Source organism: Leptonotus elevatus, chromosome 6 (assembly GCF_054856555.1).
Source record: "Leptonotus elevatus isolate MCC_2025b chromosome 6, RoL_Lele_1.0, whole genome shotgun sequence".
Taxonomy (NCBI): domain Eukaryota; kingdom Metazoa; phylum Chordata; class Actinopteri; order Syngnathiformes; family Syngnathidae; genus Leptonotus; species Leptonotus elevatus.
Window position 1 is genome coordinate 8,040,397 of NC_141244.1, and position 25,648 is coordinate 8,066,044.

A 25,648-nucleotide genomic window follows, 5' to 3' on the forward strand; every position below is an offset into this window, starting at 1 on the left:
CTGAGAGGTCACTGAATCGAACACATTCATTCAATGTTTCATTTTAAAAAAGCAAAACATTTTGCACCAGAGCCACTCAGTATGATGTTACACCACTGCTACTACTACTACAGGTTTGCTACAAAACATTATTGAAAAGCATTCCCTGAATGTATCTAAATGTGATCAGATGAGCGAATGTCTGAATGTGATTGGATGATTAAGAGGGGGTTCGGGCTTGGGGAACCGAGGGCAGTGAGTAGAGTAAGCAAGCAATTTTTTCTTTGGAAGTGAGTACAGTGAACTAAATGGAAAGAAAAAAATAATGACGTCATCAAGTAGTCTATGTCAACTCGATTATTTTCACCTTAACATCAACAAAAAAAAAAAAAAATCTAATTTGTTCAAAACCTATTGCAAAAATGAGAGCCGGTGTCTCAACAAAACAGCATACCCGTCGGAGTAGCATACCTTGCACTTCTGTGCATGCGCTGTAGGAAACAGGTCATGCGCAATAAGAACAGGTTGGGTGTTTGGTTGAGTTTAGGGTGAGGCTACCGATAGTTTACTATACGCAGGTTTGCTGACACCGGGCACTTCCGTAAATTGTCGCTTCCCATCAATGACGATGCCCACCTTTCAGCGAGTGCTTCCGCATTTCCAGCGGATGCTTTATGACGCGAAGCCTCGCAAAAGTGAGAGGGACTCTCTTTACTCACCCGATTCATGGACGTAAACGTGCTTCAACCGGTGCTTACTCTGTGTATTTATTAGAGGCTTCGTGTCATTGTGCCTCGTCGAAAGGGTATCGTCATCGATGGGAAGTAACGATTAATGGAAGTCCAGCTATGGCAAAAACTCTAGGATTACTCAAATGTGCTTGTCTAGTTCCAGCCAACACGAGTTTCATAAAGTCCAGTTTACTTGAAACACAAATCATTATTAGCATTACCTCTGAGACCAGATTCATGCATTTCTTTGTTTTGTTGTCTTTTAGAGTCATAAGATAAACTTACTAGGGTTAATCAATTTACAGTTTCATTAATGCCTTAATTGAGTTGATCTAAAATCAAAATATCATCACTGACTGTTTAATTATGAGGCTAGCATGGTCTCCAGTAGAGGTACATTTCCGCAAACAACTTGAAGTAATGTAATGTCTTTACAATTTGACTTTTTGAAACTCAAAGTGAATTTGGTGCAGACTGCAGAAGATTAAGACCAAAACACATTGCGATACTCACACAGCAACAGTCCAGTCAGGTTGCTCATTCTAAACAAGACACTTTCCAACTTGGCACTTAACTCTTTTCTCAAGTCCGGGTGCAGTCATGGGAGAGAGGGATGCAGCAAAATGAGGGGAGAGAGACAAACGGAGCACCCAGATGCAGATTAGGCTGCAGAAGATGAGGTTGTAAAAGGGATTTAATGGTAGGATGGATTAGAGAAATCCTTGTAACAATGTTAAATAATTATGGTTCCAGTCGAGATCAAAGCACCATTGATTGAACCCCTCAAGCCTTCACATACGGAGTCTTAGAAAGCAAAGATTGGTAAACTAGTGCACAGACCACTCTGGCTGCTCCACTTAAATTGGATTGGAAATATTAGGATATAGATGAATCCTTCAGGAGGCTTTCGCAAAGCTTTTGTCACCAGAAATGTAGCTTGGGAACGGTATGAAAGGTTTGATAGTGTACTGTCTCGACAGAATCGTAAGACGAGGGTGTCACAGCTGTCTCGACTGATACCTAAGCTTTTTAAGTAGACTTATAGACACACTTGACTGTTATATCAGCAAACTAGAAACTTTCTCTGCACGATACCCCCCCCCCCCACACACACACACACTCACACACACTCACACACACACCCTATTTGCCAGCACCACCGCCGTCTTATAATCAAGAAATTTGGATGTGCATCACAGCAATTTTATCTGGGAAGAGAAAGGTTTTATCTTGTACCTAAAGGGGTTTACTCAAACATCTTCTGACAAGTCTGACAAAACTTGAATGGCGCCGATTTCTGATGCTTATTATGAAAGTCCGTCATCAGATTCTATCAAACTTGCTCGACTGACTGATCTAAAACAAGTTGGCCATTAAAGTGAAACAGCTTTTCCCGAATATTCTGGAAGTGTATTTGTTGTTGAAGGCATCACCTGTGTGAGGAACAGCCCTCATTTAGCACAGCCGCACACATTCACGACGCGTGGTTATAATGATGAAATATGCAACAAGAGATTAGACAAATCACTGTACTCCTGTGCTGCATCGCCTTGATGCAAATTTAGTCACTGATCCGCAATACTAAGAGGCTTTATGGAGGAACTTCATGGTTGTTAGTTATATAATCTAAAATAGGACAAAATGTAATCAATGTTCTTATCATCTAAGGAAGATGTCACCACATTCAGTTCTAGTTTGAAACAGATGTGTGGGATGTAGCCTCGTAAGAATGCCTTTAATAGGATAATTCAGTCCCCACCATTTTGTCTGCATATCAACGGAAATTATGGCCACTTACAAGACAAAACTCACAATGCTATCTTTTGACTGCGATTCCACATGAGCAAGTCGAAAGAAGATTCAGGGAGAAAATGTGGGTTGTCACTAAAAATGAATCTGACTTAAAACGCGGCTGGTGGTGCAGATTCTGCCCCGGGGGCCAGTCACCAATTGCGTCTTTCTTCAGCTCTTTGAATATGGCTGTTTTGCAATACGTACCCTCGCAGGCACTCGGGGCTGCGCGCATACGAGAGGTATCATTATAATTGCTTGAATATTTGATGTGTTTGTTTAGTATTAACATGGAGACAATGCAAGCTGAAAGAGGGGAAATAGTTCTGAGTAAACTCTGGATTGCTCAACTGAAAATTACTTGGTTGTGGAAATGTTAATTTATTTTTTTTAAGTGGGGGGATTTTTTAAAAGAATGGACTGGATTAACATTGGTCTGATTTTATTTCCACGCATGAATGTATGTGGCTTTTGTTCTTTTGAAATATTTCCATAATGTATGTCATGACACTGCTTTGCTTGTAACTAGTTACTGCAGTAACCTACAGCAATGCATTATAATACCCCTATGGACTTCATGGGTATTGATTAGGGCCGACCGATTAATTGGCCGATTATGGCCCTTCAAACATCAGCCAAAATCATCGGCCAAACAGCTGATATTTGCTGATTATTTGTTACCTTTATATATTCTAACCATTTACAGCAGTTGCACACAAGTGGCACTGGTCTCATTATTTACATTATTACACATAAATCTATACCATAATCTAGTATTAGGGATACCAATACCAATAATCTATATCAGTGCTGATACCAGCCTTATTTTAAGGTTATGGTTGTTCTGATCGACATGATTGGAAATCGCAGCAAATCAAATGATATTCAGGTTTATCGGTATTTCGGATTTCATATTTTAGTACTTTACTTGAATTGAAAGGCTGCTGATTTGCAGCCATATAAAAAGGTATCATGGGGTGGGATACCTTTTTTAAAAAAAAAAGAAGAAAATAAATAAATACATACATACATACATACATAAATATTGAGACAATTTAGACATGGTCTTCTTTTCCTTCATTGCATTTCATTGCAGAGGTATTGATCGAGACTGTATCGGCAGATACTCAAAATCATGTGACAGACTCAAACCTGGGTGCAAAAGAAACGTTATCAGGATATCCCTGTTTAAGGTATCGGTGTCAATACCAGCCACCGATACTATAAGTACTAAACTACGGATCACGGAATCGTCACCTGCTTAATTTTTTGTCATTGTATTAAATTAAATGTTATTTTTAATTATTATCAATAGTACTAGAGGTATTGGTATGAGGTATCGATGAGTACTCAAAGAGTGAATATTCGTTCTGTTTTCGGTCTGAAAAAAAAGTGGTATTGAGCATCCTTAAATACTGTAATATTGTACATGATTAAATTTGCTGAAAAGGTCATTCTATGGACCTATCATTCAAAAGAAAGAAAATCTTAATTTTTGCTTGTTTAAAAATGTATATATATACATATATATATATATATATATATATATATATATATATATATATGGATAGATGGATAGTACAGTAGCACAAAGACACATAATGCCCTATTGCCTGCGAATAGTAAATATCCACATATAATTGAGGCCCACTGAAATGCAATAGGGAAAAAATCTTTGTTTTATGCATATATATATATATATACATATATATATAATTTAATCGGCTGATTAATCAATATGTATTTTTCTTCTGGCCAATAACCGTCATCTGCCTAAAAGAATTTCAGCTGGGCCCTAGCATTTTTTATCAGTTGATGTTCTGTGATGTGAAGGCATGCCATTGGTGGTGCACAGCAAAGCCTACTGGTCAATCCTTGTGTTTTGTTTGTTTTTTCAATTCAAAAATGGAAGAGGCGGAAACATGTTGTCAAGGGGAATTAAAATACATAATAATTGTATATGATAACAATAATCAAAAGTTCATAAAAAATTCATGTTCCTCCCTGATTGCGCCAGTGCTGCAGTATTCAATTATGCAGTTTTCATTGGCATATTAATCATCTTTTCAACAAACAAGCCACTGTTAATTAAAGCAAAGCATGAATAAAGACGTGTTGCTGGATCATCACTCCGTTTATCACCACATACAGACCCAGCAGTTAAGTAAATTCAGGCTGTGGGATGAATTTCAATCCTTCTTCCTGTGTGTGTGTGTTTTAGAGTGTGTGGTTAACCATTTGTTTCTTGTCGTGTTTGAACGTAGTGACGTCTCACACCAGTTTGTGTGTGTGTGTATGTGTCAAAGCATGCAAGCGTGCATACCTGGAATTCATGATGGAGTCTGTAATCTCCTTTTTCCTGTACATCTGAAATGTTAATAATTTGAAAATAGCGTCATTCAGACTGTTCAGTGTGTGGTTGTATGGATTTAGATTTGAGTTGGTAAAGGAAACTGGCAGAGCCATGTGACATCTCTGTACACAGAGCTCATATCTTTCTTTTCCCCATGTCTCCTTTAGTGACTTTTTTTCTGTTGCCTTGCTCATTGATGGAAGGGGATGGAGATTATTCAGGATCTGGGCTTCTCTAATCATAACTCCCTTCCTGTACTGTCATTCAGCACAAGTGAGAAAATGTCTTGGTGACGAGAGCAGTCAGGCAGCCATGCAAGTATTTAAGTCGAAAGGAAAACTCAAGGCATCTGTGAAAGCGTGTGGCTTGTCCGCGTCCCACACTGTGAAGCAACATTATCAGCTGGAGCCGTTCGCCTACTCGCCTAACTTAAACATAAGATCTTTGTGGTTTGAAGCACTTGGCTGCTCTGCACCGGGCGTGGATCTGAAAAGCAAATATCACTCGAGTGTTGCCCATCAGAAAAACCACACCTTGTGGAAAAGTTACTGCTGAATCCAATTGCACTCAAACAGACTGTTGCGCTGGACCGACCCCCACTCCGCATTCACCCTCTCACAAGGAAAGGTGGCAAAAGGAGAAAAGAGGAGAAGAGGAGAAAGGAAGAGAGTGAGAGATGTAGATGGAAGAATGAAAGCGAGGGACGGGGCAGAAAAGTCAAAAACCTCCACATAACAATGCCGGAGAAAAATCAGAACATTTTCCAGCGAAAGATGGGCCATTTCCAAATCCTTGTGCCCTATCAGACAAATTAAAGTAAATCAAGCATGAAATGAAGCAGAAGAGCCCGGAGATAAGGCTCCTTTAAGTCGTTTACAGATTAGGACAGAGGGAGAGAGAGAGAGAGGTGCATCTGGTCTCTGCCAGTGAAGGAGGCTAGTTTCTCATTTCACAATAGCAGCCTGTGTATAGGATTACTCTCCCCTGTCACTGACATGAGGAGCAGTCAGGGAAAAGATGTCCACAAAATGTGTCTAAATATGTCCCAGTGGAAAGGTTTTGGAGCAGAAAGCTCTCAGTGTTGGCCTGATGTCACATCTGATAAGTAAACATGTTGGAGTTTGACCCTGTGCAACATCATTGACTTGTTTGTTATGTTTTGCACCTCTTCACCTTTCCTTTTGCTCAAGTGGCTTCAATGCTGTGCAGCTTAAAATTCAAATGAATTACAGATTGGCTGAGCGGCGTCATGTGATTGTATGCCTGTCAACTTCTGGGCGTGTGTAAAAGCACGCCTCACTTCAGGTTTGGGGGAGGCAAAAAAGAGGAGGTGTTGCACAAATTGTAGACACACATACAGTATATATATATATATATATATTAGGGGTGTCAAAATGAGTGCGTTCATTTTGAGTTAATTTAAAGTTCTTTTAACGCCACACATTTTTTTCACTGCCAATGACCGGCCCTTACTTGGAAAGCCTGTACTGGGGGGATTCCAGGCGCAACGCAACAGACACGTCCACGTCAAAATTTAGCAGTAATAAATAATTAATAACAATACATATATTTGTGGAGACTGGGGTCAAGTTGTATTTTACTATTTTAAAAATGTGCAGAAGTTACGTCACGGTAAAGATTAGATAGCTCTTAATATGAAAAGGAAAATGCACTGAGCTGTCACCAACGTCTTACAAATGAAATTATGCCATCTAGTGGCAAAAAAAATACCTCAACACAAATCAATATCACACTCGTTTTTTAACTAAATTTTATGAATTATTATGAAATTACTGTATCAATGACTAAAAGATGCAGCCAACATTGTTTCCCCACTTTTATGGTAAAAAGAGTATGAAAACTTAGAAGACAATATTTTATTGAACAGATATAGAATTTGTGATTAATTGTGGGTTTACAATTAAAGTAATGTGATTAATTACGATTATCTATCTATCTATCTATCTATCTATCTATCTATCTATCTATCTATCTATCTATCTATCTATCTATCTATCTATCTATCTATCTATATCTATCTTTCTATATCTATCTATATATATATATATATATATATATATATATATATATATATATATATATGACGCATAAAACAACCATTTTTTCCCTATTGTATTTCAATGGGCCTCAATTATACGTGGATATTTACTATTCGCAGGCAATGGGGCATTATGTGTGTTTGTGCTACTGTACTATCCATCTATATATAGTGCTCAGCATAAATGAGTACAACCCAACCTTTAGTTTCCTTTGAGAATCAAAATTTTCTATGGGATATTATACTACGAAATACTCAAACGTGGGCCATTGATTGCAAACAAAATGTGTTAATTAGTGCACACACAAACAAAAAAAAGACTTACAACTTTTTAATTCCAGGCCTAGCAGACATGTTGCTATCCATAAAAGTCATGGAGGTCATAGAAAATACTAGATATAGTCGTTTTTGTTGTGGGATGCATTAATTTTTTGCATTGGATTTTGTAATTTATGCATTCTATTATCAACCTTACTTTCATGTTGTGAGTTAAGCGCATATTCTACAGAAAACATTTTGTCAACATTTTGGTAATTGTTTTTATATTCAGGGAATAAGATCTTTAAATTTTTTGAAGGGGGTGCACTCATATACGCTATATATATATATATATATATATATTATAATTAGATGTTGCATGGCTCTGTAAACAGCAATGCTCAATTTGTTGCTCATTTCCTGTTCAATATCAACAGATTAATTGCTGTTTTATTTCAGCCCTCGCAAATAATCAAAACCTAATTATGGCGCAAGTTGCTCATGGGTGAATTTTTACAGTATACAAACACACAAAGGCAGGCGCACACACCCATCGCTGCATGCACACAAACTGGGACAAGCAGGGACTGAAACGCTCTCTTTCTCTCTCAGGCACACATTCGCACCCACACAAGGCGAGGGTGCCACGCTCTTTGAGCCCGAGCTGGATTTTGTTTCACTCCTTCCGTGTATCTTTTCTCGGAGTGATGAGAGGTTGGCTCGACCACGGCACTCAGCTCGCTCCGAGAGAGAGGGGAGCTGGCCTGTCATGGGGTAACTGCTCTCTAAAGCTGCGACCTTGACCTTCCAAGCCCAAGTCTTAGGTTTAGCTCCTTTATCACACTATCTCCAGGCATTTAAAAATACTCCTGAAACTCAATGATTTAACCCGCTTTTACGCTGTTCACATCAAAACTGGATGAAAAAAAAGCGCTTAATCCATCTTATCTGTTGGCTGTCAAACTGCTTCGGCTAAAACCTACTCACAAAAGACAACTAGGTCACACAGGGGAAAAAAAACACAGAATTCTCCGTTACCCAGGAGAAGTTGCAGCCTGGTAATTGACTTGGGAGGAGATTCAGAACCACTTAAAATAGTCATATTCAGAATTAAATATCAAATGTGCACTATATGCGGTGTTAAGTCTGAAGTCTCAAAATAACGGTGTATCATTGTACCTTAAGGTGGCTTGTCACTTGGGTGCTTGAAATCGAATGCAATGGTCCCCATCCTTTCTTGCGTGGGGCCAGTAAGACACACCCATCATTTCAGAGAAGAATGTGTAATGGTAATACATGGAGATCAATGGAACACATTTATTTTGAAGTAGTTCCTGGCAGCGCACCATGGCGTGGCAGCTGACTTGACTTATCATTGCTTATTAAGGATGCTAAAAACCCCTCCAATTAATTATGCTACGATTGTATAATATTGCACCTGTTGCTAGCGTTAGCATCTCATGGCTAGCGGCTAGCTGCTAAATGAGTGCCCCATATAGGCTGGCAAGAGACATCAGATTACTTTTCAAAGGCAGTTTAATCGGCCAAGATTGCCAATTTTGCCTGTTAATTATCTTATTTTCTATTAATAGATTTTTTTTTCAGTTTTGTGGGGGGTTTATTCAAGTGCATTTTTGTTAACAGTTTTAGGTGGTTTTGATTATTTTGGATATTTACTGTTTTTTTCATTATATTATTCAAATTTTAAATATTCTCAAGTAATAAAAGTTCATTTAACTTTAAAAGGATGTAATTGCATTATTAAATCCTTATCATATTAGTTGAAAAATAATATTTATACCACTATATTTTCTGGGGCAATTTATCATCAAGGTAAATTTGTTTTCCTGACAGGCCTAGCTGTGTCATTACCTTGTGGGCATTAAAAAAAAGTGCAGTATGGGCATGGAGTATGCTGTGACGTGGATTTTAAAATGGAAACAATCAAATGCATCCAAAACAGAACACCCCACTACTTGGTGGAAACAGTACTTTCAAGCTCAACCATTTGCCAATGCAATGTTTTAAACATTTTATTTATGAAAATACTGAACAGTGATGATGGCAACTTCCTTTTGCCCCTTAAAATTCATCCCAAGCTAGCAGACCATCCATTTCTCAATCATCTTGACACAAGTGGCGTAATGTCCTTTTGATGGCTTGGAAATTTTGAACAAAGCATTTAAAAGAATTGGATTGCAGCAGGAGTAGTGTGTGTCCTCTAGATGTTGGTGGCGATATGGGATATATCTTTGTGTGAGGGCAATCAGTCTTTAAGTTTTTCTGTCTTCCTTTACATGCAATCAGTGGGAATTGCTGCGCTTCTCCAAAGATGGATGTCGTGGAGATTGTTGTCAGCAAGCTGGCTGCTAACTTTGCCAGGTTTTTGATAGAAGCAGCTGGCATAATTCATCTGTTCAATGACAACAAAAGTTTGAGTTCGGTGAAGAGCCATCATTTGAATATTTGAACTGCATTCTTAGCCTGGATTCAGATTACCTTCCATTACAATTAAACTGGCAAAAAGTGACAGTACAATACTTGGGTAATTTGTCGTTTCAAGGGAATTGATCTGGTGCTGCAATCAGATGAATGATTTCAAAAGGGGGAAAATGGTTTAAAAAGTAGCCTTAGTTGCCTCACTTCAACTTTTTCCTGTCTACCAATACTATTTATACTATTTGCAGTCATGATGTTGTGGGCAAGTTGGTGACTGATGATGTAGTATTAAAACCCACGATATTGTAAAAGAAAACAAAAACAACATTGGGTTTACAGTATGTGCATGATAACAGTAGTGACAAAGAAATAAGCTTGGCCAGTCATTTTTATTGCCATGTGCTTCTTATTGGCTCAGTGGCCAAAGTATCATGGTCTATGTAGATCACAAACCTGAGTAATAATCAGACTAGGTTTTCTCTTTGGACTCCTTAATTTGTTGTGTGGGGTTATGCGTGTGGTTTTTGTAGAACGCCAAATACAAATACCTATTACAAGAAAACATGAGCAATTGCATGTTCGTCTATAAAATGTTAATTATCTGAGGTCATGATTATATATATAGTTCAAATAGTACAGGTAGCATTAACTTCAATGTACTAAACGACCCCCAATCATGAATGACAACATTGAGGCATTTACTTGCTTATGCACTGCACCCACACATTGTTCCTCAATTTGTGGAGGAACACAAACGTGTTACGTTCCCCTTCATCTGCCGATTAGCAAAGGTCTTAAATGTAGGTGGCCAAAACATGCCTAATTAAAATGAAACTGCACTAATAAACTAACCACCAGAGGATGTTGAAACTGCACAAATGCAAAACAACCTGCCTTTTCAACAGATGTGCTGATTTAATATTGTAACATGACAAATTTGAAGCAATTTTAAAATAATTATATCACGATACTGCCATTTTCATGACATACTCTGTGCCCGACCTGACTCAATGATATTCAGTCATCGGTCCTGCAACCCAGAAGGTTGACCTATGAGCAAAGCAACATATAAGCGCATGTGCGATCCAACTCCAAAAAATGCAAAAAAACAACAAACAAAAACACATGAGTGAATGAAGCTGCCAGTCTTTCCCAAAGTCGGTTGGGATAGGGTCCAGCTCACCAGTGACCCTGATCAAGAAAAGATAAAAATAATAATAAATAATTAAATAAAATGTATATTAATTGTAATCCACCCTCAATCTGCATGTATTTAGTTTCAACCAAACCTGCAAAACATGTTTTTTTTTAAAGCCCATGTTTTCCTTGTCAATTTAAGGCTCCCCATTAACTGTACATTGTCTGAAAACAAGTCTGACCCTAAGTGGGCAATCCTCCACCTCTTTGTTTTTTCTTTACACGCGTGAACAAAATCATGTTGCTGCCTGGGAACAATCGATCAGCTCCTTCTTCCTGCTGTTCAAAAGGAACGGAGACAGGAGCGGCACCCTTTAGGCTTTTTGGGGATAATAGAGGTGGGTGCCGAGAGTGAGGAGGAGGAGGAGGAGATGTACTGTGTGGTAGCTGAGAGGTGTTTTAAAGCAAGTGCCTCTCCCAAGAGATAATAGTGTGAGCTGTGGGTTATAAATGTTGCATTTTGCTCAGTGAGACCTGATAATAGCAGTTTGGGTAAGGGGAAGGAGAAAGTTCATCGCTCTCTTATCAAAGCTGTGTGACATTTCTCCTTCAGCTGTAAAATTTCATATCACACGGGCCTATCTGGTATAAAGATGTGACACCTCTTGTTGAACTGATACAGTGCATTCTATTTCACCCCATATGCCTCTCTTGTGCTATATTAATTTATAGCCCATTTGCTGTCTGTAAAGTACTGCCTCTTACTATGATCCTATGACTGTGATTCAGTACAAACGTCACAATTGCCCCACGCTAGTTGTACTTTGAGCAGCAGACATTTATTAGCTTTAATTCACGACAGTTTGATATCAAGTGTCTCGATTATTATGATCTGCCCTTTCCCATTGTATAACCAAGACCATCTACCATACAGGTGGAAATGGATTTGTTTTACAAGAGGTGGGCGTTGCCTCAGTACTGACGGACGGCCATTTTTATGACGAATGATGAGAAACTTTAAGAACAAAATGACGAACTAAGGACTGATAAAAGTGTTTTTTTTCTTTCAGTTTAATCGTCACTAACTGTGTCAAGTACCGGCAGACCTCTCAGTGACAGACGCCCGTTTTGTACACGAATGATGACGTCAGTACTGATTGAATGCCCACCCTTGTCTGTCGGCCCTAAAATAATGGTGATGAAGTGATGACGGAAGCGTGGTTAAAATGACAGACTGATGACTACAGTTTGATTCGGCTTGAAAAAATGATAGACTGACGATAACAGAAGGGTGTCCAGGGCACAGACGAATGACAAATGACGGACCAGCAAAATTTTGTAAATGTGTTTTACAGCGAAGTAGTTTCCCATCTTTAAGTTGGCTCTCACAACTAGTGAGACATATTAAAATTAAGAATTTAAAGTTGATGTGGAAATATCTGGAGCAGGTCCACTGCTATTAAAAAAAAAAAAAAGTTATCTGTGAGCAATTTGATTAAGTAATTTGTCATTTCAAATTATGAACAGCACCATTGCTCAAGGTCAGAAATTACATGTCAAGAATTCACGACGATATATTATATGAAATAAGGGAAACATACAAAAATGTGAATATAGGGGACTTGAATCGCTATCCGTGGAGTCAAACAACTTTGTACAATAAAACAGATCTAAACTGGCAGTATGTAATTGAGATGGTGGTCTACATGTTTCATGCCCTCCACGAATGAAAAGTCTACAAGCATTTCTTCTTTAAACAATACCAGGCTGGCACTCTGCCACCAAAGAACTTATCAGCATTCAGTCATATGCCAGTGAAGTGAGGAGGCATCTTATTCTTCAACTGAATAACAAAAACTGGACACCCAAAAACAAACAGATGCCAGCATGGAGCATCTTGGGTGCTATCTGAGGAGGATCTCTCCACACAAAGACACATTCATTGGTCTGCCAAGTATCTGTGGAGTGCAAGAACAGACCCGAGAGTCTAGCGACAGATGATGATCTTATCGAGGGAGGTCCAGTGGGGTGTGTATGTGGGAGACGGGTGAGTGGTAGGTGGAGTTAGGAGGTGTAGGGGGTGAAGGAGGCAGGGATGTGCTGGCTGGGAGTTTGAGTAAAGGTTCATTATTATATTTTAGTTGGCATAATTTTGGCATTTAGATAAAGAGAAGAGTCAACGCATGAATTAAGTTAGTAATTTTAGTTCCACTTAGTTTTGTGTTGTTTGCTACATGTAGCATACAAAACACACGAACCTCTTCTGTGTCAAAGGAAATTACACACTTTTATACAGACTCAAATACTCTGAACAGAAAAAAAATATTTGAAATATACTTAAAAGTTGAATTTTTCGATCACTTCAAGATTATGAGCTATAGGACCCCTGTTTTTTTTAACCCCTTCAGACCCGCCGCATTTTTTTTCTGCTGGGCAAAATTTTGTTTTTATTTTTTTGACTGATTTCCCACATAAGAACAACATAAGGAAAAATGTGGGTTATCTGATGTTTTTATTTGTTATAGTGGACGCCAGGATAGTATGGCTGTAATGTGTTGTAAACTTACCAAGCTTATATGTAACATTTTTAACATGAACATCTTGCAAATCAACTTGTGATTGTGATTGGTTAGCTCGTATCCAGTCATGAACCAGAAGTGTTGACATTATCCAAATTATGCGTTTTTATTGGTTTAGACATGCAATTATGTCATGTCTACTGCAACGATCTACGGGTCAGAAGGGGTATATAAAAAAAAAAGGAACTAAACGTGTCTGTTAGTGAATAAAACACAATGTTACAAGAGCTGAAAAAAACAGAATAGTTTCTATGTAGCTGTAGATGAGTCCAATCGTAATCAGCTCTTCTTACTACAGTCTTACTACAGCTAATCACTGGAATTTAGGGTCAACTGTGAAGTAAAAACTTGACATGCTAGGAAAAAATGACTGCAATTTTGGAATCAGCATGCTTATTTTAGTTTTAATCAACATCAAAAATCTAACTCAACAGAATATTCTTTAAATTTTGCCCCAGTGTTATAGGATAAGACATCTCGATGGCATAAGGAGCTGTTGACTGGAGAGGGAGTCCAGGTCATACAATCTGTTTTGTTTCACTTTTACAAACCCATAACAGTGAACATGGAACATACAGACAGTTCACCAAGGCAACTCATTATTCATCCAAGGTTGTTTTTCTGTGGCGTCCATGAGTACCTGCAACAGATGTGACCAGCCATCTGTGCAGCGAGGTCCTCAGGCAACATTTGTTGTGAGATGCACACAACTGGAACCCAAACACGGTGAACCACAAACCACACAAAATGCCCCTTTCACCCCCGCACCTCATCCTCCCCCACTCACTTGCACCTACACTGCTCACTACAAACTAAAACCACCCCAGCAAAAGGGACAGGAAAGACCAAAGAAAAGCAAAAGAATAGCTGGCTGGAGGTTGGTTGAGCTGCGTGTCAAGTGGCGCTAAACAGCAACTTGCATCCAAGCGGTTAAAGGCCGCGGGTCTTATCTGAGGACAAACAGAATGCATCAAGCGGCGGCTGTTGATCTCAGTGATGACGACCAGCTGTGCACCAGTGTTTAATTATTTCTCCATAATGAGCTTACCCACCTTCCACTGCAGCGGCAGGGACACAAGTGGAGAGAGAAAAGAAGACGAGATGACTTTAAAAATCGCTTAAAGTAGAAATGCGTGCATACTTATTCGCAGATATTAAGACAAAGACTGAATGCCAGACTGTAGCAAATTACCATTATGTGTGACATTTAGGTTTTCTCTGTTATAGCAGTGATCACAAATGATGAATCAGCACTGTTGACGAAGGGAGCGATTTGAAGTCCAGATTATTTTCATGCATGCAGGAAGCATAAAAGTGTAACTTGCAATAGCATCAGACCAGGCAGATACAATAGTGTGGTGGAGATACGCATCTGGTATTTAAAAAGTACTGAAGGCCTGAATAGTCCATTGTGCCCCAGAACCATTGGAAAGTTCAAATGACATCAGACCAGTGACAACGCTGCATTAGAGGCCATTTCCATTACATTTAATTCATAGTGTATACTCATGTGTATACATGGTAAAATACATTATAATCCTTATAGTGCTGGTTTTTTTTTGTCATTCCCCTGATGTGTAACTTTCTGACTTCCTGTTTCTGCCAGCCTTCTGTCCAGGGGCACAACAGTAAATACCTCGAGCTCACCATTTAAACAGCCCAGTGGGCGTGGCTGGCATATGGCAGTACTTTTTTCAATGGAATTCTGCAGTTCTGTTTCTCTCCATTGCTGTGCCTTCTATGTAGCTACAATTAAACTTCAGTTGGAAAATTACAGTAATTCATTTGTTGTCGTAATCATGAATGCTAGGAATGACACATAGTGTAGCATTGCTATTGGTTAAATACAACAATAGATCAGAAAGTAAGGGTTGTATCACTGTGTCATAGTTAAAAAAAAATGGTGTCGATGCTTTATTAATAACATTGACTTTCCCTCTCAAATCTTACCAAATTGATTAAACAATAAACCTTAATAAAGGTTTGGGTATATTTTAGATCTGCTTTTCGTCAAAGTTGATGAAACGGGCCACAATTCACATTGAATATTCGAATATGCGTTTGCATAATCATTTACCATTCATTCACCGAATCCCAAATCCATTCAAATGTAAAATGACCGAAACATGTCATAATCTAGAAATGAAAAAATCCAATTTGATCATAATGGTAAATGGAGTGCACTTTTATAGCGCTTTATCTGCACCATATGTTGTCCAAAGCTCTTCACCAAGCCTTATATTCACTTTATTAAAAATATATCGGAGTGTACATACATATGCAGCCAACTTGCTAACACAGCTGTGTCAACCTAGAAAGATTTTCATTTTTAGTTTAAAATCACCCACTTTAACCTCCTGGATCGCTCGCTGTACACTGGCCAACAGCAGAACCCAGGGTGTGTTTTTTCAATTTTGGTAAAGTTTTAAATCATCTCTGTTGTAGCAGCTAGCTAGTGCTAAGCTAACCTCTGTGAGGGTTTGTCTCATTGGTCCAGCGCCCAAGTTTGCAAACTCCCTCCGTGCTAGGATGCGTCAGACGCCAACAGTAAAGTCATGAAAAAGGTGTTGATACACTGTTTGGATGGGCTTTTTTAACTAATTGCTTAACAGTTTAATATAATGCTCATTAGCCAGCTAAACATTCCCGTACACACGCGCAAACGTTTATAGGTGTCGGGTCTCATAGAGCGCACGACACATGGCGCTGCGCACTCTCCACATACAGTACGTACATACATCATACGTTGTGATATTAATCATTCTTATTCCAATCCCAAAATTCTGATTCATCATTCATTTTTAATGGCCAATTCCCATCTCAATTTCTCAAGTTTGTAGTTTTATGTGCGAATCTGCCAAGAGAAGACTAAATGTTTTCACAGTTGTGAGCAGCATTCTCTCTTTGTACGATACACAAACAAACGTGCCCCCACAGGGAAACATCCGCCTCAGTACACTGTGCAGCAGCCTGACTTGGAGTTCATCCTAACTATTTGATTAAACACCATTCCTAAAATGTACACTCAATCTAAGAGATAAGATAGCTGGGGGTGTAAGGGAGGTGAGCACCGGTAGTACGAACAGCGCTATCCGGTTTCACTGTTAATTAAGTAGAGCGCTGTAAAAAAACTAACGAGGGCCCTGCCTTCCTGGAATTTCAAAAATAGTCCTGCCGCTATCCAGTGTGCCGCCTGCAATGTCTCATAGAGATTATCTCAACAGACGACACCTTTCAAGTAACGTTACTGCACGATGCATCTGAGGTGCACCATCAGATGGCTGCTTGCTTGATTTGTTTATCTATTTTAAAACTGCTTAGCTTTAACCTTTGAATGTTTATACCGCAGGGCTCGGAGATAATCATATGATGCCGAATGTAGGTTTTAGGAGAAAAAACAATGACTGAACGTCACTGTGATTTGCCGTGGAACGCCTGGGCTAAATCGAGCCGTGTGGTTAACTGTTATGAATGCTGCATGTTTTCAGGAGAGCTGGATGCCTTCCTTAAAGATGGCGAGCGCCGGATCCACAGTCGTCAGGAGCTGCCTGTGGGAACAACTTGGGGACCCTTCGAAGGGAAGATTGAGATGGGTACCGAGAACAGCACACTGGTATGTTCCTGTTATAGTACATGCAATTACATATCAAAGGAAACAAGGAGGTCAGAGTGGCATGGAATGAATTTGAGGGGTGAACATACATTATCATGCAATTACAGAGATGATTTTGAAGTGTCTGATCTTTACGTGAAGGCTTATAATGGCAATGTAAAAAAACCTATATCTGAGCATTGATTAAGGTTATGACATTTAACAGATTTAAATGTTGCAAAAAGGAATTTAAATTGTAGTGGGAGTGCAGTTTGTTTTGGTTGTAGTTTTTGGTGGTGGTACTAATCATAACCTACATTTTGTTATTTAAATTTTGAAGATATTGAAGTATTTTTTTAGTACTATAAAGTTCCATAATTGTATTTAAATGAAAAATATATATAAATGGAATGAAACACACTTATAAATAGTTATAGTAGCATTGTAATCATTTATATATTGACTCAAAACGTTTGAGACGCTTGCGAATGTTGATTTCCCATTTGTTCAAGGTCGCAACATTTCTTAAACGTTCTCTAAATAGTTTTAATGGTTCTCTAAACAGTCTTATCTCTGAACTCCAGGCGAACATTTGCAAACGTTTGTGAACCTTGAACGAACCCTGACAGGAGCACTCATCCGCTGCCTTCGCCAACATTCGCCTCTCAATGGGATATGGGCTTTTCAAAGGCAATGTTTATAAAAATTAATTATCTATGTACGCATGAAGCAATTACATCTTTTAAGAAGGTAACTTCTGCAATGTATGACAACTTGCTTAAGTCTTCCAAGATCCAGCCAAGCTGAGTGTTGACCTGTTGCACTGGTGGAGAGACGAGTCCTCCACGGGTTTGATACGCTGTTCTACATTTGGAGTAATTAACAAATTCTTATTAAAACTGTAACCAGTCCCACATTCCCCTTGCAAAGACACATAAGGCAACCCATGAGGATTTGGGTCTCTCCACCTCCCACCCGCTCTATTCCCCGGATTGCTATATCAACACAACTTTATTAAACCATTTTCAGAGAACTTTCAATTTTTTTCTAAGCTGTCCTCATCATTTTGAAGTCATCAGTGGCTTGAAATAGCTTGAGCCCTATTATAGCCATGAATTATGGCTGTTTCGGTGTAAAGTCGGTTATTCTTGAATTTGACGATGAATTCCTCTGACAGGTATCCAAAACCAAACTTCTTCAGTCCTTATCAAAAGATACAATTATGATTTATATCGCTGTGTGCAAACTTGAAAAAGTACCACCAACCTCCTGAACAAAATGTTTCAGTTAATTGTTGATTCCTGCTCCTGGCAAGAGTGATGTGTTCTTAGCTAAGTGCCCTCCAAGGAATTCATCACTACCTAGCAGATCCTAATTCTATTCTATCATTTTGTGAGCAAGTTCTGGTCATACGCTTTAATTGGCTGCATGGGGTTACAGAATATGCCAAACCTTCCTCGCAATTAAAAGCAAAGGAAGAAGCTTCGGCATCTTGCCTTTAAGGATCTTTGGTGTGGCTACTCTCACGGGACCCTTTCAGTGCTTTGCTTCTTGCCCTCCTCTTTTCCTAGGTTCCATCTCTCATAAGGATACAGGCTGTTAGCAGCTCTTCAGTATGTCTCATTAAAGGCTAGGTCAGCACAACTTGCAGTATTGTCTTCGTGAGCTTCCCAAAGTTTAATGTGACTTCTTTTTACAACAATCCATCAATTGCTGTATTTTGGTATGGCAAGGAGCTTGATTCAACCGCATTGCAACTCACCATGACATGGTTTCAAATGGTAAACTGCTAGCTTGTATTTACTAAATAAGATTTAATAAGGAGCAAAACGTGGGAACAGGCCAAGTGAATCTTTAGACTGAAACCTTATAGAGATTGTACTTTACCTGCTACCGAAGAGGCTGAAGGGAGTAGAAGAAGAAGATTAACTAAAATAGGCTGTGGTGTAAGCTTAGAGAGCATCCCAATGAAAAATGTAAAGCAAAGGGATATCTTCGGGTCACAGTTTTGACACTATTCACTAGTCAAGCCTATTTGTTCCAATTTTTGATGCTCAGCTAAGAAATTGTGATCTTCAGGAGTGCCAAACTCAATCACACAAGGGGGCCACAATTCAAAGCCCACCTAAGATCGCAGGACAAACAGTATAGTCATTTATTGAACATACTAAAACAAATTGTTTGTTTTTTTCATATAAAATATTATTCCAAAGTAAATAGTAAATGGACTGAACTTATATACCACTTTCTACACCAAATGGTGCTCAAAGTGCATTACAATATGTCACATAGACCTTCCTTTACCCTCCCACATGAAAATACATACCTGTGATTGAATGTCTGGAGTCTTAAAAGACATAAAAAATACGTTCATTGGAATGAATGACTTTTAAAATAGCTTATTTTTTCTTATGTCATCTTGTCTTTTAGATGTTCATCAGTGAGGCAACTCTTTTGTAATGTTTTATTTTGTTAATATTCACCACATAGAACAGCTCACGCATATACTGTATGGGCTAGGTAGCCTATGTTGGTACAGTAAATGGTTCTTAACCTGGATTCGATCTAACCCTAGGGGTTCGGTGAGTCAATTTAATGGGTTCGCCAGAGGTCAAGACATACCCGACTCAAATGATTCATGATCATATGCACCCGTCATATTCGGTGTGCTCAGTGGTCGACTTGTGGCTGTGTGGTACGTCGCGTGATTTCTTTATTGTAATCCCTTTATACTAACTATGTCGCGCAAAAAAAGAAAGTGGCCGGGTGAATATGTGCAACATGAATTCATATGTATAATGGAACGTATGGTGTTCCACAGGGTTCAATTCTGGGGCCTCTACTGTTTTCATTGTACCTAAGAAAACAGCGGTGGTTGTTTTGGTGGTTGAATTTGGGGACATAATATTTAATTTTTTAATAAAGAAGGGCTTGGCGAATGTGCATAGGAAACTGATGGGGTTTAGTACCTCCAACAAGGTTAAGAACCTTAGATCCAACAATCCTCAGAAGGATTAGAGTAAGAAACTGGAACGGGAAGTGTGGGTACTATTATTTGTTAAAGAGTCAGCACGGGAGTTGTAGTAAGGGACAATAATGAGTTGAGATGTTACATGTTGATTTTCATTATTTGTTTAAATAAAAAGCAAACATAATGTGTCCTACAACAGTATTTTAGCTGGAGCTATGGAATCTGAGGGTATCTTTTTCCTTGACATGTGACTGTTTCCCCTTTTTTCCCCACAGAAATACAATGCAAAACATCTATGAGAGAGCCTGGTTTGCTTCTTTTTTTTTTATTACTTGCTTTTGCTCACATTTGATTCTCTGTCAACTAACCAAAAGACTGCGGGGTCTTCGACTTTTGAGGCATTGTGGTCGGTACGCAAAAGCAATACAGTACATATCAGTTAGTTTTACAAAAGCAAAATATTTTGTGCCATAGTTAAGTCAACAAAACAATTGTGAGTGATTGATCCAAAGTAAGCAATAGCTTAACTTTTTAATGTCATCAACAGTTCTAATTCTTCCATTTTGAATGTAATTAATTGCTGTTTTACGAAAGAATTCCTAACCAACAAGCATGTGCTTTATTGGCATAAGCATTAACTTTGGAGTCATTGTGCAAAGTTTCAAATGGTAGTGTGTGAGGATATAGAGAGGCCTAGGCAAGTGGGATGTGTGTGTAAAGCTTTCTGATGCATGTCACTGCAGTCCAGAGTGGGGTCACAAGGGAGTATAACACGTTTAGGATAGAAATAAAAGCCCATTGCTTCATTGGCCCCATCTTTACCTGAGAGGAATTAAGATGTTACCTAAACAGACTATTAAATCTCCTTTTACCTGCTTAGAAGTTTGATATAGTGGTGATGAATAACCTGTAAATGGTTGGCTAAAACTCAGAAGCGATAATACTGGGGTGCAATGACTATAATGAACTATATAATGAAATATCTGTCAAGTTAAGCCACTTTGGCCATAAACTACATATGAGCAGCACTCTGGGATTAAAACACATATAATGTTATGTTTGAATAGTGTAAATCCTGCAGAAATAGTGTTGGTTAAGAAGAAAAGGATGCTCGTGGTCTTATGCTGCGCAACCACGGCAACCCCATTTGCCTGAAATGTAGTGCACCGCACGATTTTGGCTATGTTTGTCTCCATATTCAAGTTTTTTTTAGGTCACGATAACTTCGGAAGGAATTGTAAGGCATTAGGTCCTTGTGGGATTGCAACGTTTGATATTAGTTTTCTGTCAACAATTGATATCTGGTACAAAACATGAAAAAAAGCCCATTATTAACATTTCTACTGTTTAAAAATCCTGCCGGGCATCCATGACAGTTACGGCCTGCCACGTTTACCCATCCCGTCCCCACGCGTTTTGTCCAGGGTGGCCTGAAACAAGTTTGCCATGTCCGCAGGGACTCTAGTGTAAATGCCTCATTGGTGGCAGCAAATGGGTGCGTGAGTTAGAGCTGCTAGCCTGTCGCTACACATGCAATGGGTTGGAGGCCAATATGTGCTGGCTGCGAGCGATGACAGACCTCAGCGGATGACCAGACGGGAGTGATGGATGTTGCTGAGAAAGAACGAGGTGCAGAGTGTTGCATGCAATGTGCAAACCGGCCTGAAAAAAAAAAGATGCATAAAGCTTGGAAAGGTGAGAAGGAAACAACATGGCAGGAAGAAAAAGAGTTAATTCAGGAAAAACAACACTGAGGGAAAAAAAACATAACAGGAAATCTGATCATCTGTGGGACAAAGATAGGGTCATATCTGTACTGTTTATCAAGAGGAAAAGCAGATTTCACAGCTGATGTGTTGTCTGTTGCTGGAGTTTAGAGGCTCAGCTTGGCATTATAATCATGGCTGTTACAGACATGTTGACTAAATTATATTGCACTGTGTAAGGTGTGATTGATTAGACTTTTATATTTAACGTCAATTCTTATGGATGAATTATTTATCAGATACAGTACAGTCACATTGCGTTCACATGCATAATCAAATGAGATGGAAAACAAGAGCTGTATATTCCAAGTTTATACCAATAATATTTTTTAGTTTGATTGACACTGTTGAACAAGACAGACCTAATTACCCAACTGCTTCCTGTTGGTTTAATATTTAGTACTGGCCACTGGTACTAATGATATGTTAAAAACAAAGGAAATAAGACAAGGGACCCTAATTTTATGCGAAGTGGAAGCAAAAAGTGTACCGGTAGTCTAACTGTGGACAGGGGTGGAGTTTTCTTTCTATTTGGTATTTTGGTTGAGTAGTGCAGATAGAATAGGGCGTTTTGCGCAGTTGTGGGATGATACACAGCCGACTCCTGGCCAATCAAAGTGGCTCTTCCGTACCCATTAAAATGCGCAAACAACCTCTATCTATCTGCGCTAGTCTTCCAAAATACCAAAAGAAAGAATGCCCTGCCCGATGTACACAGTTACTGTGCTTTCCGCTAGACTTGCTCTGGGCACGAAAATAGGGCTCATTGGTCCCGCTCAGTAATGGCTAAAATTGCATTTGCAACTTTTGTTCCCCTTGTTTTGTTGGGGGGGGGGGGGGGACTTGATTGGCAGCATATCTGGAGGTTGCTCATAATTCAAATTTGGGCACACAACATGAAGCAAAAAAACAACTCAACGATGACTCATAATTCTAAACATTCAGGCTGGGGCACTCGGAAGCGCCACCGTAGTCAGTATGATTGTATTGTATTTGAATAGGTCTAATCTATTTATACTGCACTGACAGACAGACAGACAGCCATAATGCTATTTTTTTTTATTTTTTTTTATTAAACAATAATATCGCTGGCATTGGGCCAAAACCTTGAACCTGCAAAATAGTCACTTTTCAGGACATGCCAAAAATGTCATGTTTGTTTAACTATTAACATAGTAACACAAGACAGCAAGCCATTTTCAATACTTTATATTGGTCAATAATTTGTAAAAATAACACCCACATGTATAGACTGACCAAAAGTATAATTTGGAGAAAATATGAAATTTACTAAATAACTTCGGAGGTTTCGTCCGAACACCAGCGATATGTTAACATGATATATATATATATATATTAAACATAAATGTATTCATTTATCTATTTATTGACTATATATTTATAGTCAATAAATAGATATTATTTTTTAAGAATTAAAGAGAAGATTTGGCATTACTGCTATCCCATCTCTATTCCTCCACTCCTTTTGGTCTGACTGATCGAGCTGCCAGAGCACCGTCTCATCCCTCACTTCTCTCTCTGATCAATCAGACCATTAGAGTGCAATTACAGCAGCGGCCGTGGTGCAGGTGAGCGACAAGCACATTCATGGAGCTGTAGAAAACACCTCCACGCGGCTCCTCACTCTCCAAATGAGCCCAAATTAATAGTGACACTCGGACATAAATGTCTCCAATCAGGGAGCTAAATGAACAGCCTGGGTCGAAGCTATTGAGTAGCAGGTGTCTTTAAAAGCGATAATTACCTCCACTGGCCAGAACTGGGAGGAGAAGGTGGGCCACAATTTGCCTGAAGAGGCCTGGCCCGCTTGAGCCTGGCTTCTGTTGTAGGTGTTAATAATTGATTTGGGGGCAAGCTATTAATGAGAGGCAGATTTCCAGCTCTGTTGTAAATGTGTTGATGAGGGTGTTGCTGTCACTTGTAATGCCTTACCAATGCTAATTACAAGAGCTTAGTCAAGGTGCACTGTAATGAGTCTATAGAATTCCAGTCCTGATGTGTTTTGAGGGCCTTTTAGAGTAAATTACACAGCGATTAAATGCAGATGACATGCTTAATTGTTGATGAAAATCTTGATATCTCATCTTAATATAATTGTTACACATCAGTAAATTGTGCTGTGAGAATCAAATTATGCTAAAATTAAAATGTAAATCAAATTGATACAAGCAGTAAGTAGCAAAGTGGTTTGACAAAAAATATATCCCAATATTCATAATAATGATTTGTCACTATTGTATGATGATGCTGTGGACTGTGTGCATATTATTTAAATCAGTTTATATTTGGAGATGACAACTGAACGCCCATATTAGGGAAAAGTGGAGTCATACCGTATGTGTGAAGGCAGACATGTGTGTGTGTGTGTGCGTGCGTGTTTGTATGTGCTGTGAACAGAGAGCTTTAGCTTGTCAACTACAAAAGAGCAAAAATGTCAAGATACTGTCCTAATTTTCTCCTGGGTTAGAGAGAGACGTGTGGACTGTCAGCCATTGGAGTGTGATTATTGTACAATTCACTACAAGGGTAGGAATACGGGCATGTGTAACCAAAAAAAAAAAATGCTCCAGAAATTATTCAGCCCATCACTCAAGCCATTTATCTCACCCTTTTTGCCCACCCTCTCCATCCAATATGTTTATTGTTCGCTACCCCTAAACTTTAACAAGTGGTGGCGGATTTTTCTGTTTTAGAAATTATATTTTTCTTCTTGTCATTGCTTCATTAATCAAGAGGAGGCATTCTGAAAAATGTTTTGTTTTGGTGGCTGCAATCTATTTTGTGTGCGTGTGTGTTGTAGTTAATCTGCGCCCGTGGCAGGTTTCCCCTCCGAAACGCAGCGCTAAGCAGCGGTATCGCAGGCCTATTGTTGTAGCCTCTGTCATAGCAAGGAGAGCCTGATGCAGGCCTGGGCTCGCCTGATAAGGAAAAGAGGATTCAACATGGCTGGAAAGGAGAATCAGTGGGACTTGAGAGTGGAGTATGGATGGGGCAGATGCACTCATTCGCTCTCACACACACACACACGTATGAACAGATGCACACAAACATACAGAGAGATTCACGTTTTCTACACACGAGACAAGACACAAATCATTGCCATCATCACACTGGCAAACGCTCAGGCAATTATTTACAGTAACACCCAATTACATATGCAAGAAGGCACCCCAGGATAGGACCTATGGAACACAGTCGAAAATGACGGGAACTCTGCGACAAATATACACTCATATTCAGACAAACTGTTAAGCTCTAAGAAATCAAAATGTGGAAGTACAAACTGATTTGTGTTGGTGTATTTCTTTGCCATGCACACTCCTCCATCTGGTTTACAAACATCAGACGTTATCAGGACTAACAGGATTTGAATTTCTGTGGTGCACACCAACATTTTTGGCACCGAGAATGCGGTTTCATCTAATGAAATAATGGGCCCAAATTTTCAGCGGAGAACCATTATGTGATTGCATGCATCAATTATTCCTTGGGCTTAAACCAATATCAGGGCTGAGGTCTCTTCACATGGCTACAATGTTAATTATTTGGCATGCTTTTCCGTCATCGTCCTTGCGTCCCTTGAAACATGCTGTACATATCTACGGTATTATTATTATTATTATTATTATTATTATTATTATTATTATTATTATTATTATTATTATTATTATTATTATTATTATTATTATTATTATTATTATTAATAAACCATCCATCACACACTATATGAACGAGTGACATTGTTCATGGTTGAGTGTGTTTGTAATTTTACAACATGTGTCAGATAAAAATTGGAAGCAGGTTGTGACTGTGTCAGAGATAGTCAGATCCTTTGTGGTTTCTAAAGATTGTTTATTTTATTAGTTTATAGTAGGTAAGTGTCTCTGCATGGCTGCAGTTCATCATGCCCACAGCGCCATGCGCAGCTGTCAACTACTCAGTCAGCTGGTCAGAGACGGAGACAGTGAATGA

The 25,648-nt window shown here is 38.9% G+C and overlaps 1 protein-coding gene across 2 annotated transcripts in view; it reads left to right on the plus strand.

Moving 5' to 3' along the window:
• The window catches only part of zfpm2a (zinc finger protein, FOG family member 2a), a 138,580-nt gene that overhangs the window by 50,960 nt on the left and 61,972 nt on the right, over positions 1 to 25,648 (plus strand). For both annotated transcript variants that reach the window (XM_086078803.1, XM_086078805.1), the window contains exon 4: positions 16,815 to 16,939. In XM_086078803.1, coding sequence (XP_085934929.1) covers positions 16,815 to 16,939 — 125 coding nt within the window. The remainder of the gene's footprint in view (positions 1 to 16,814; positions 16,940 to 25,648) is intronic.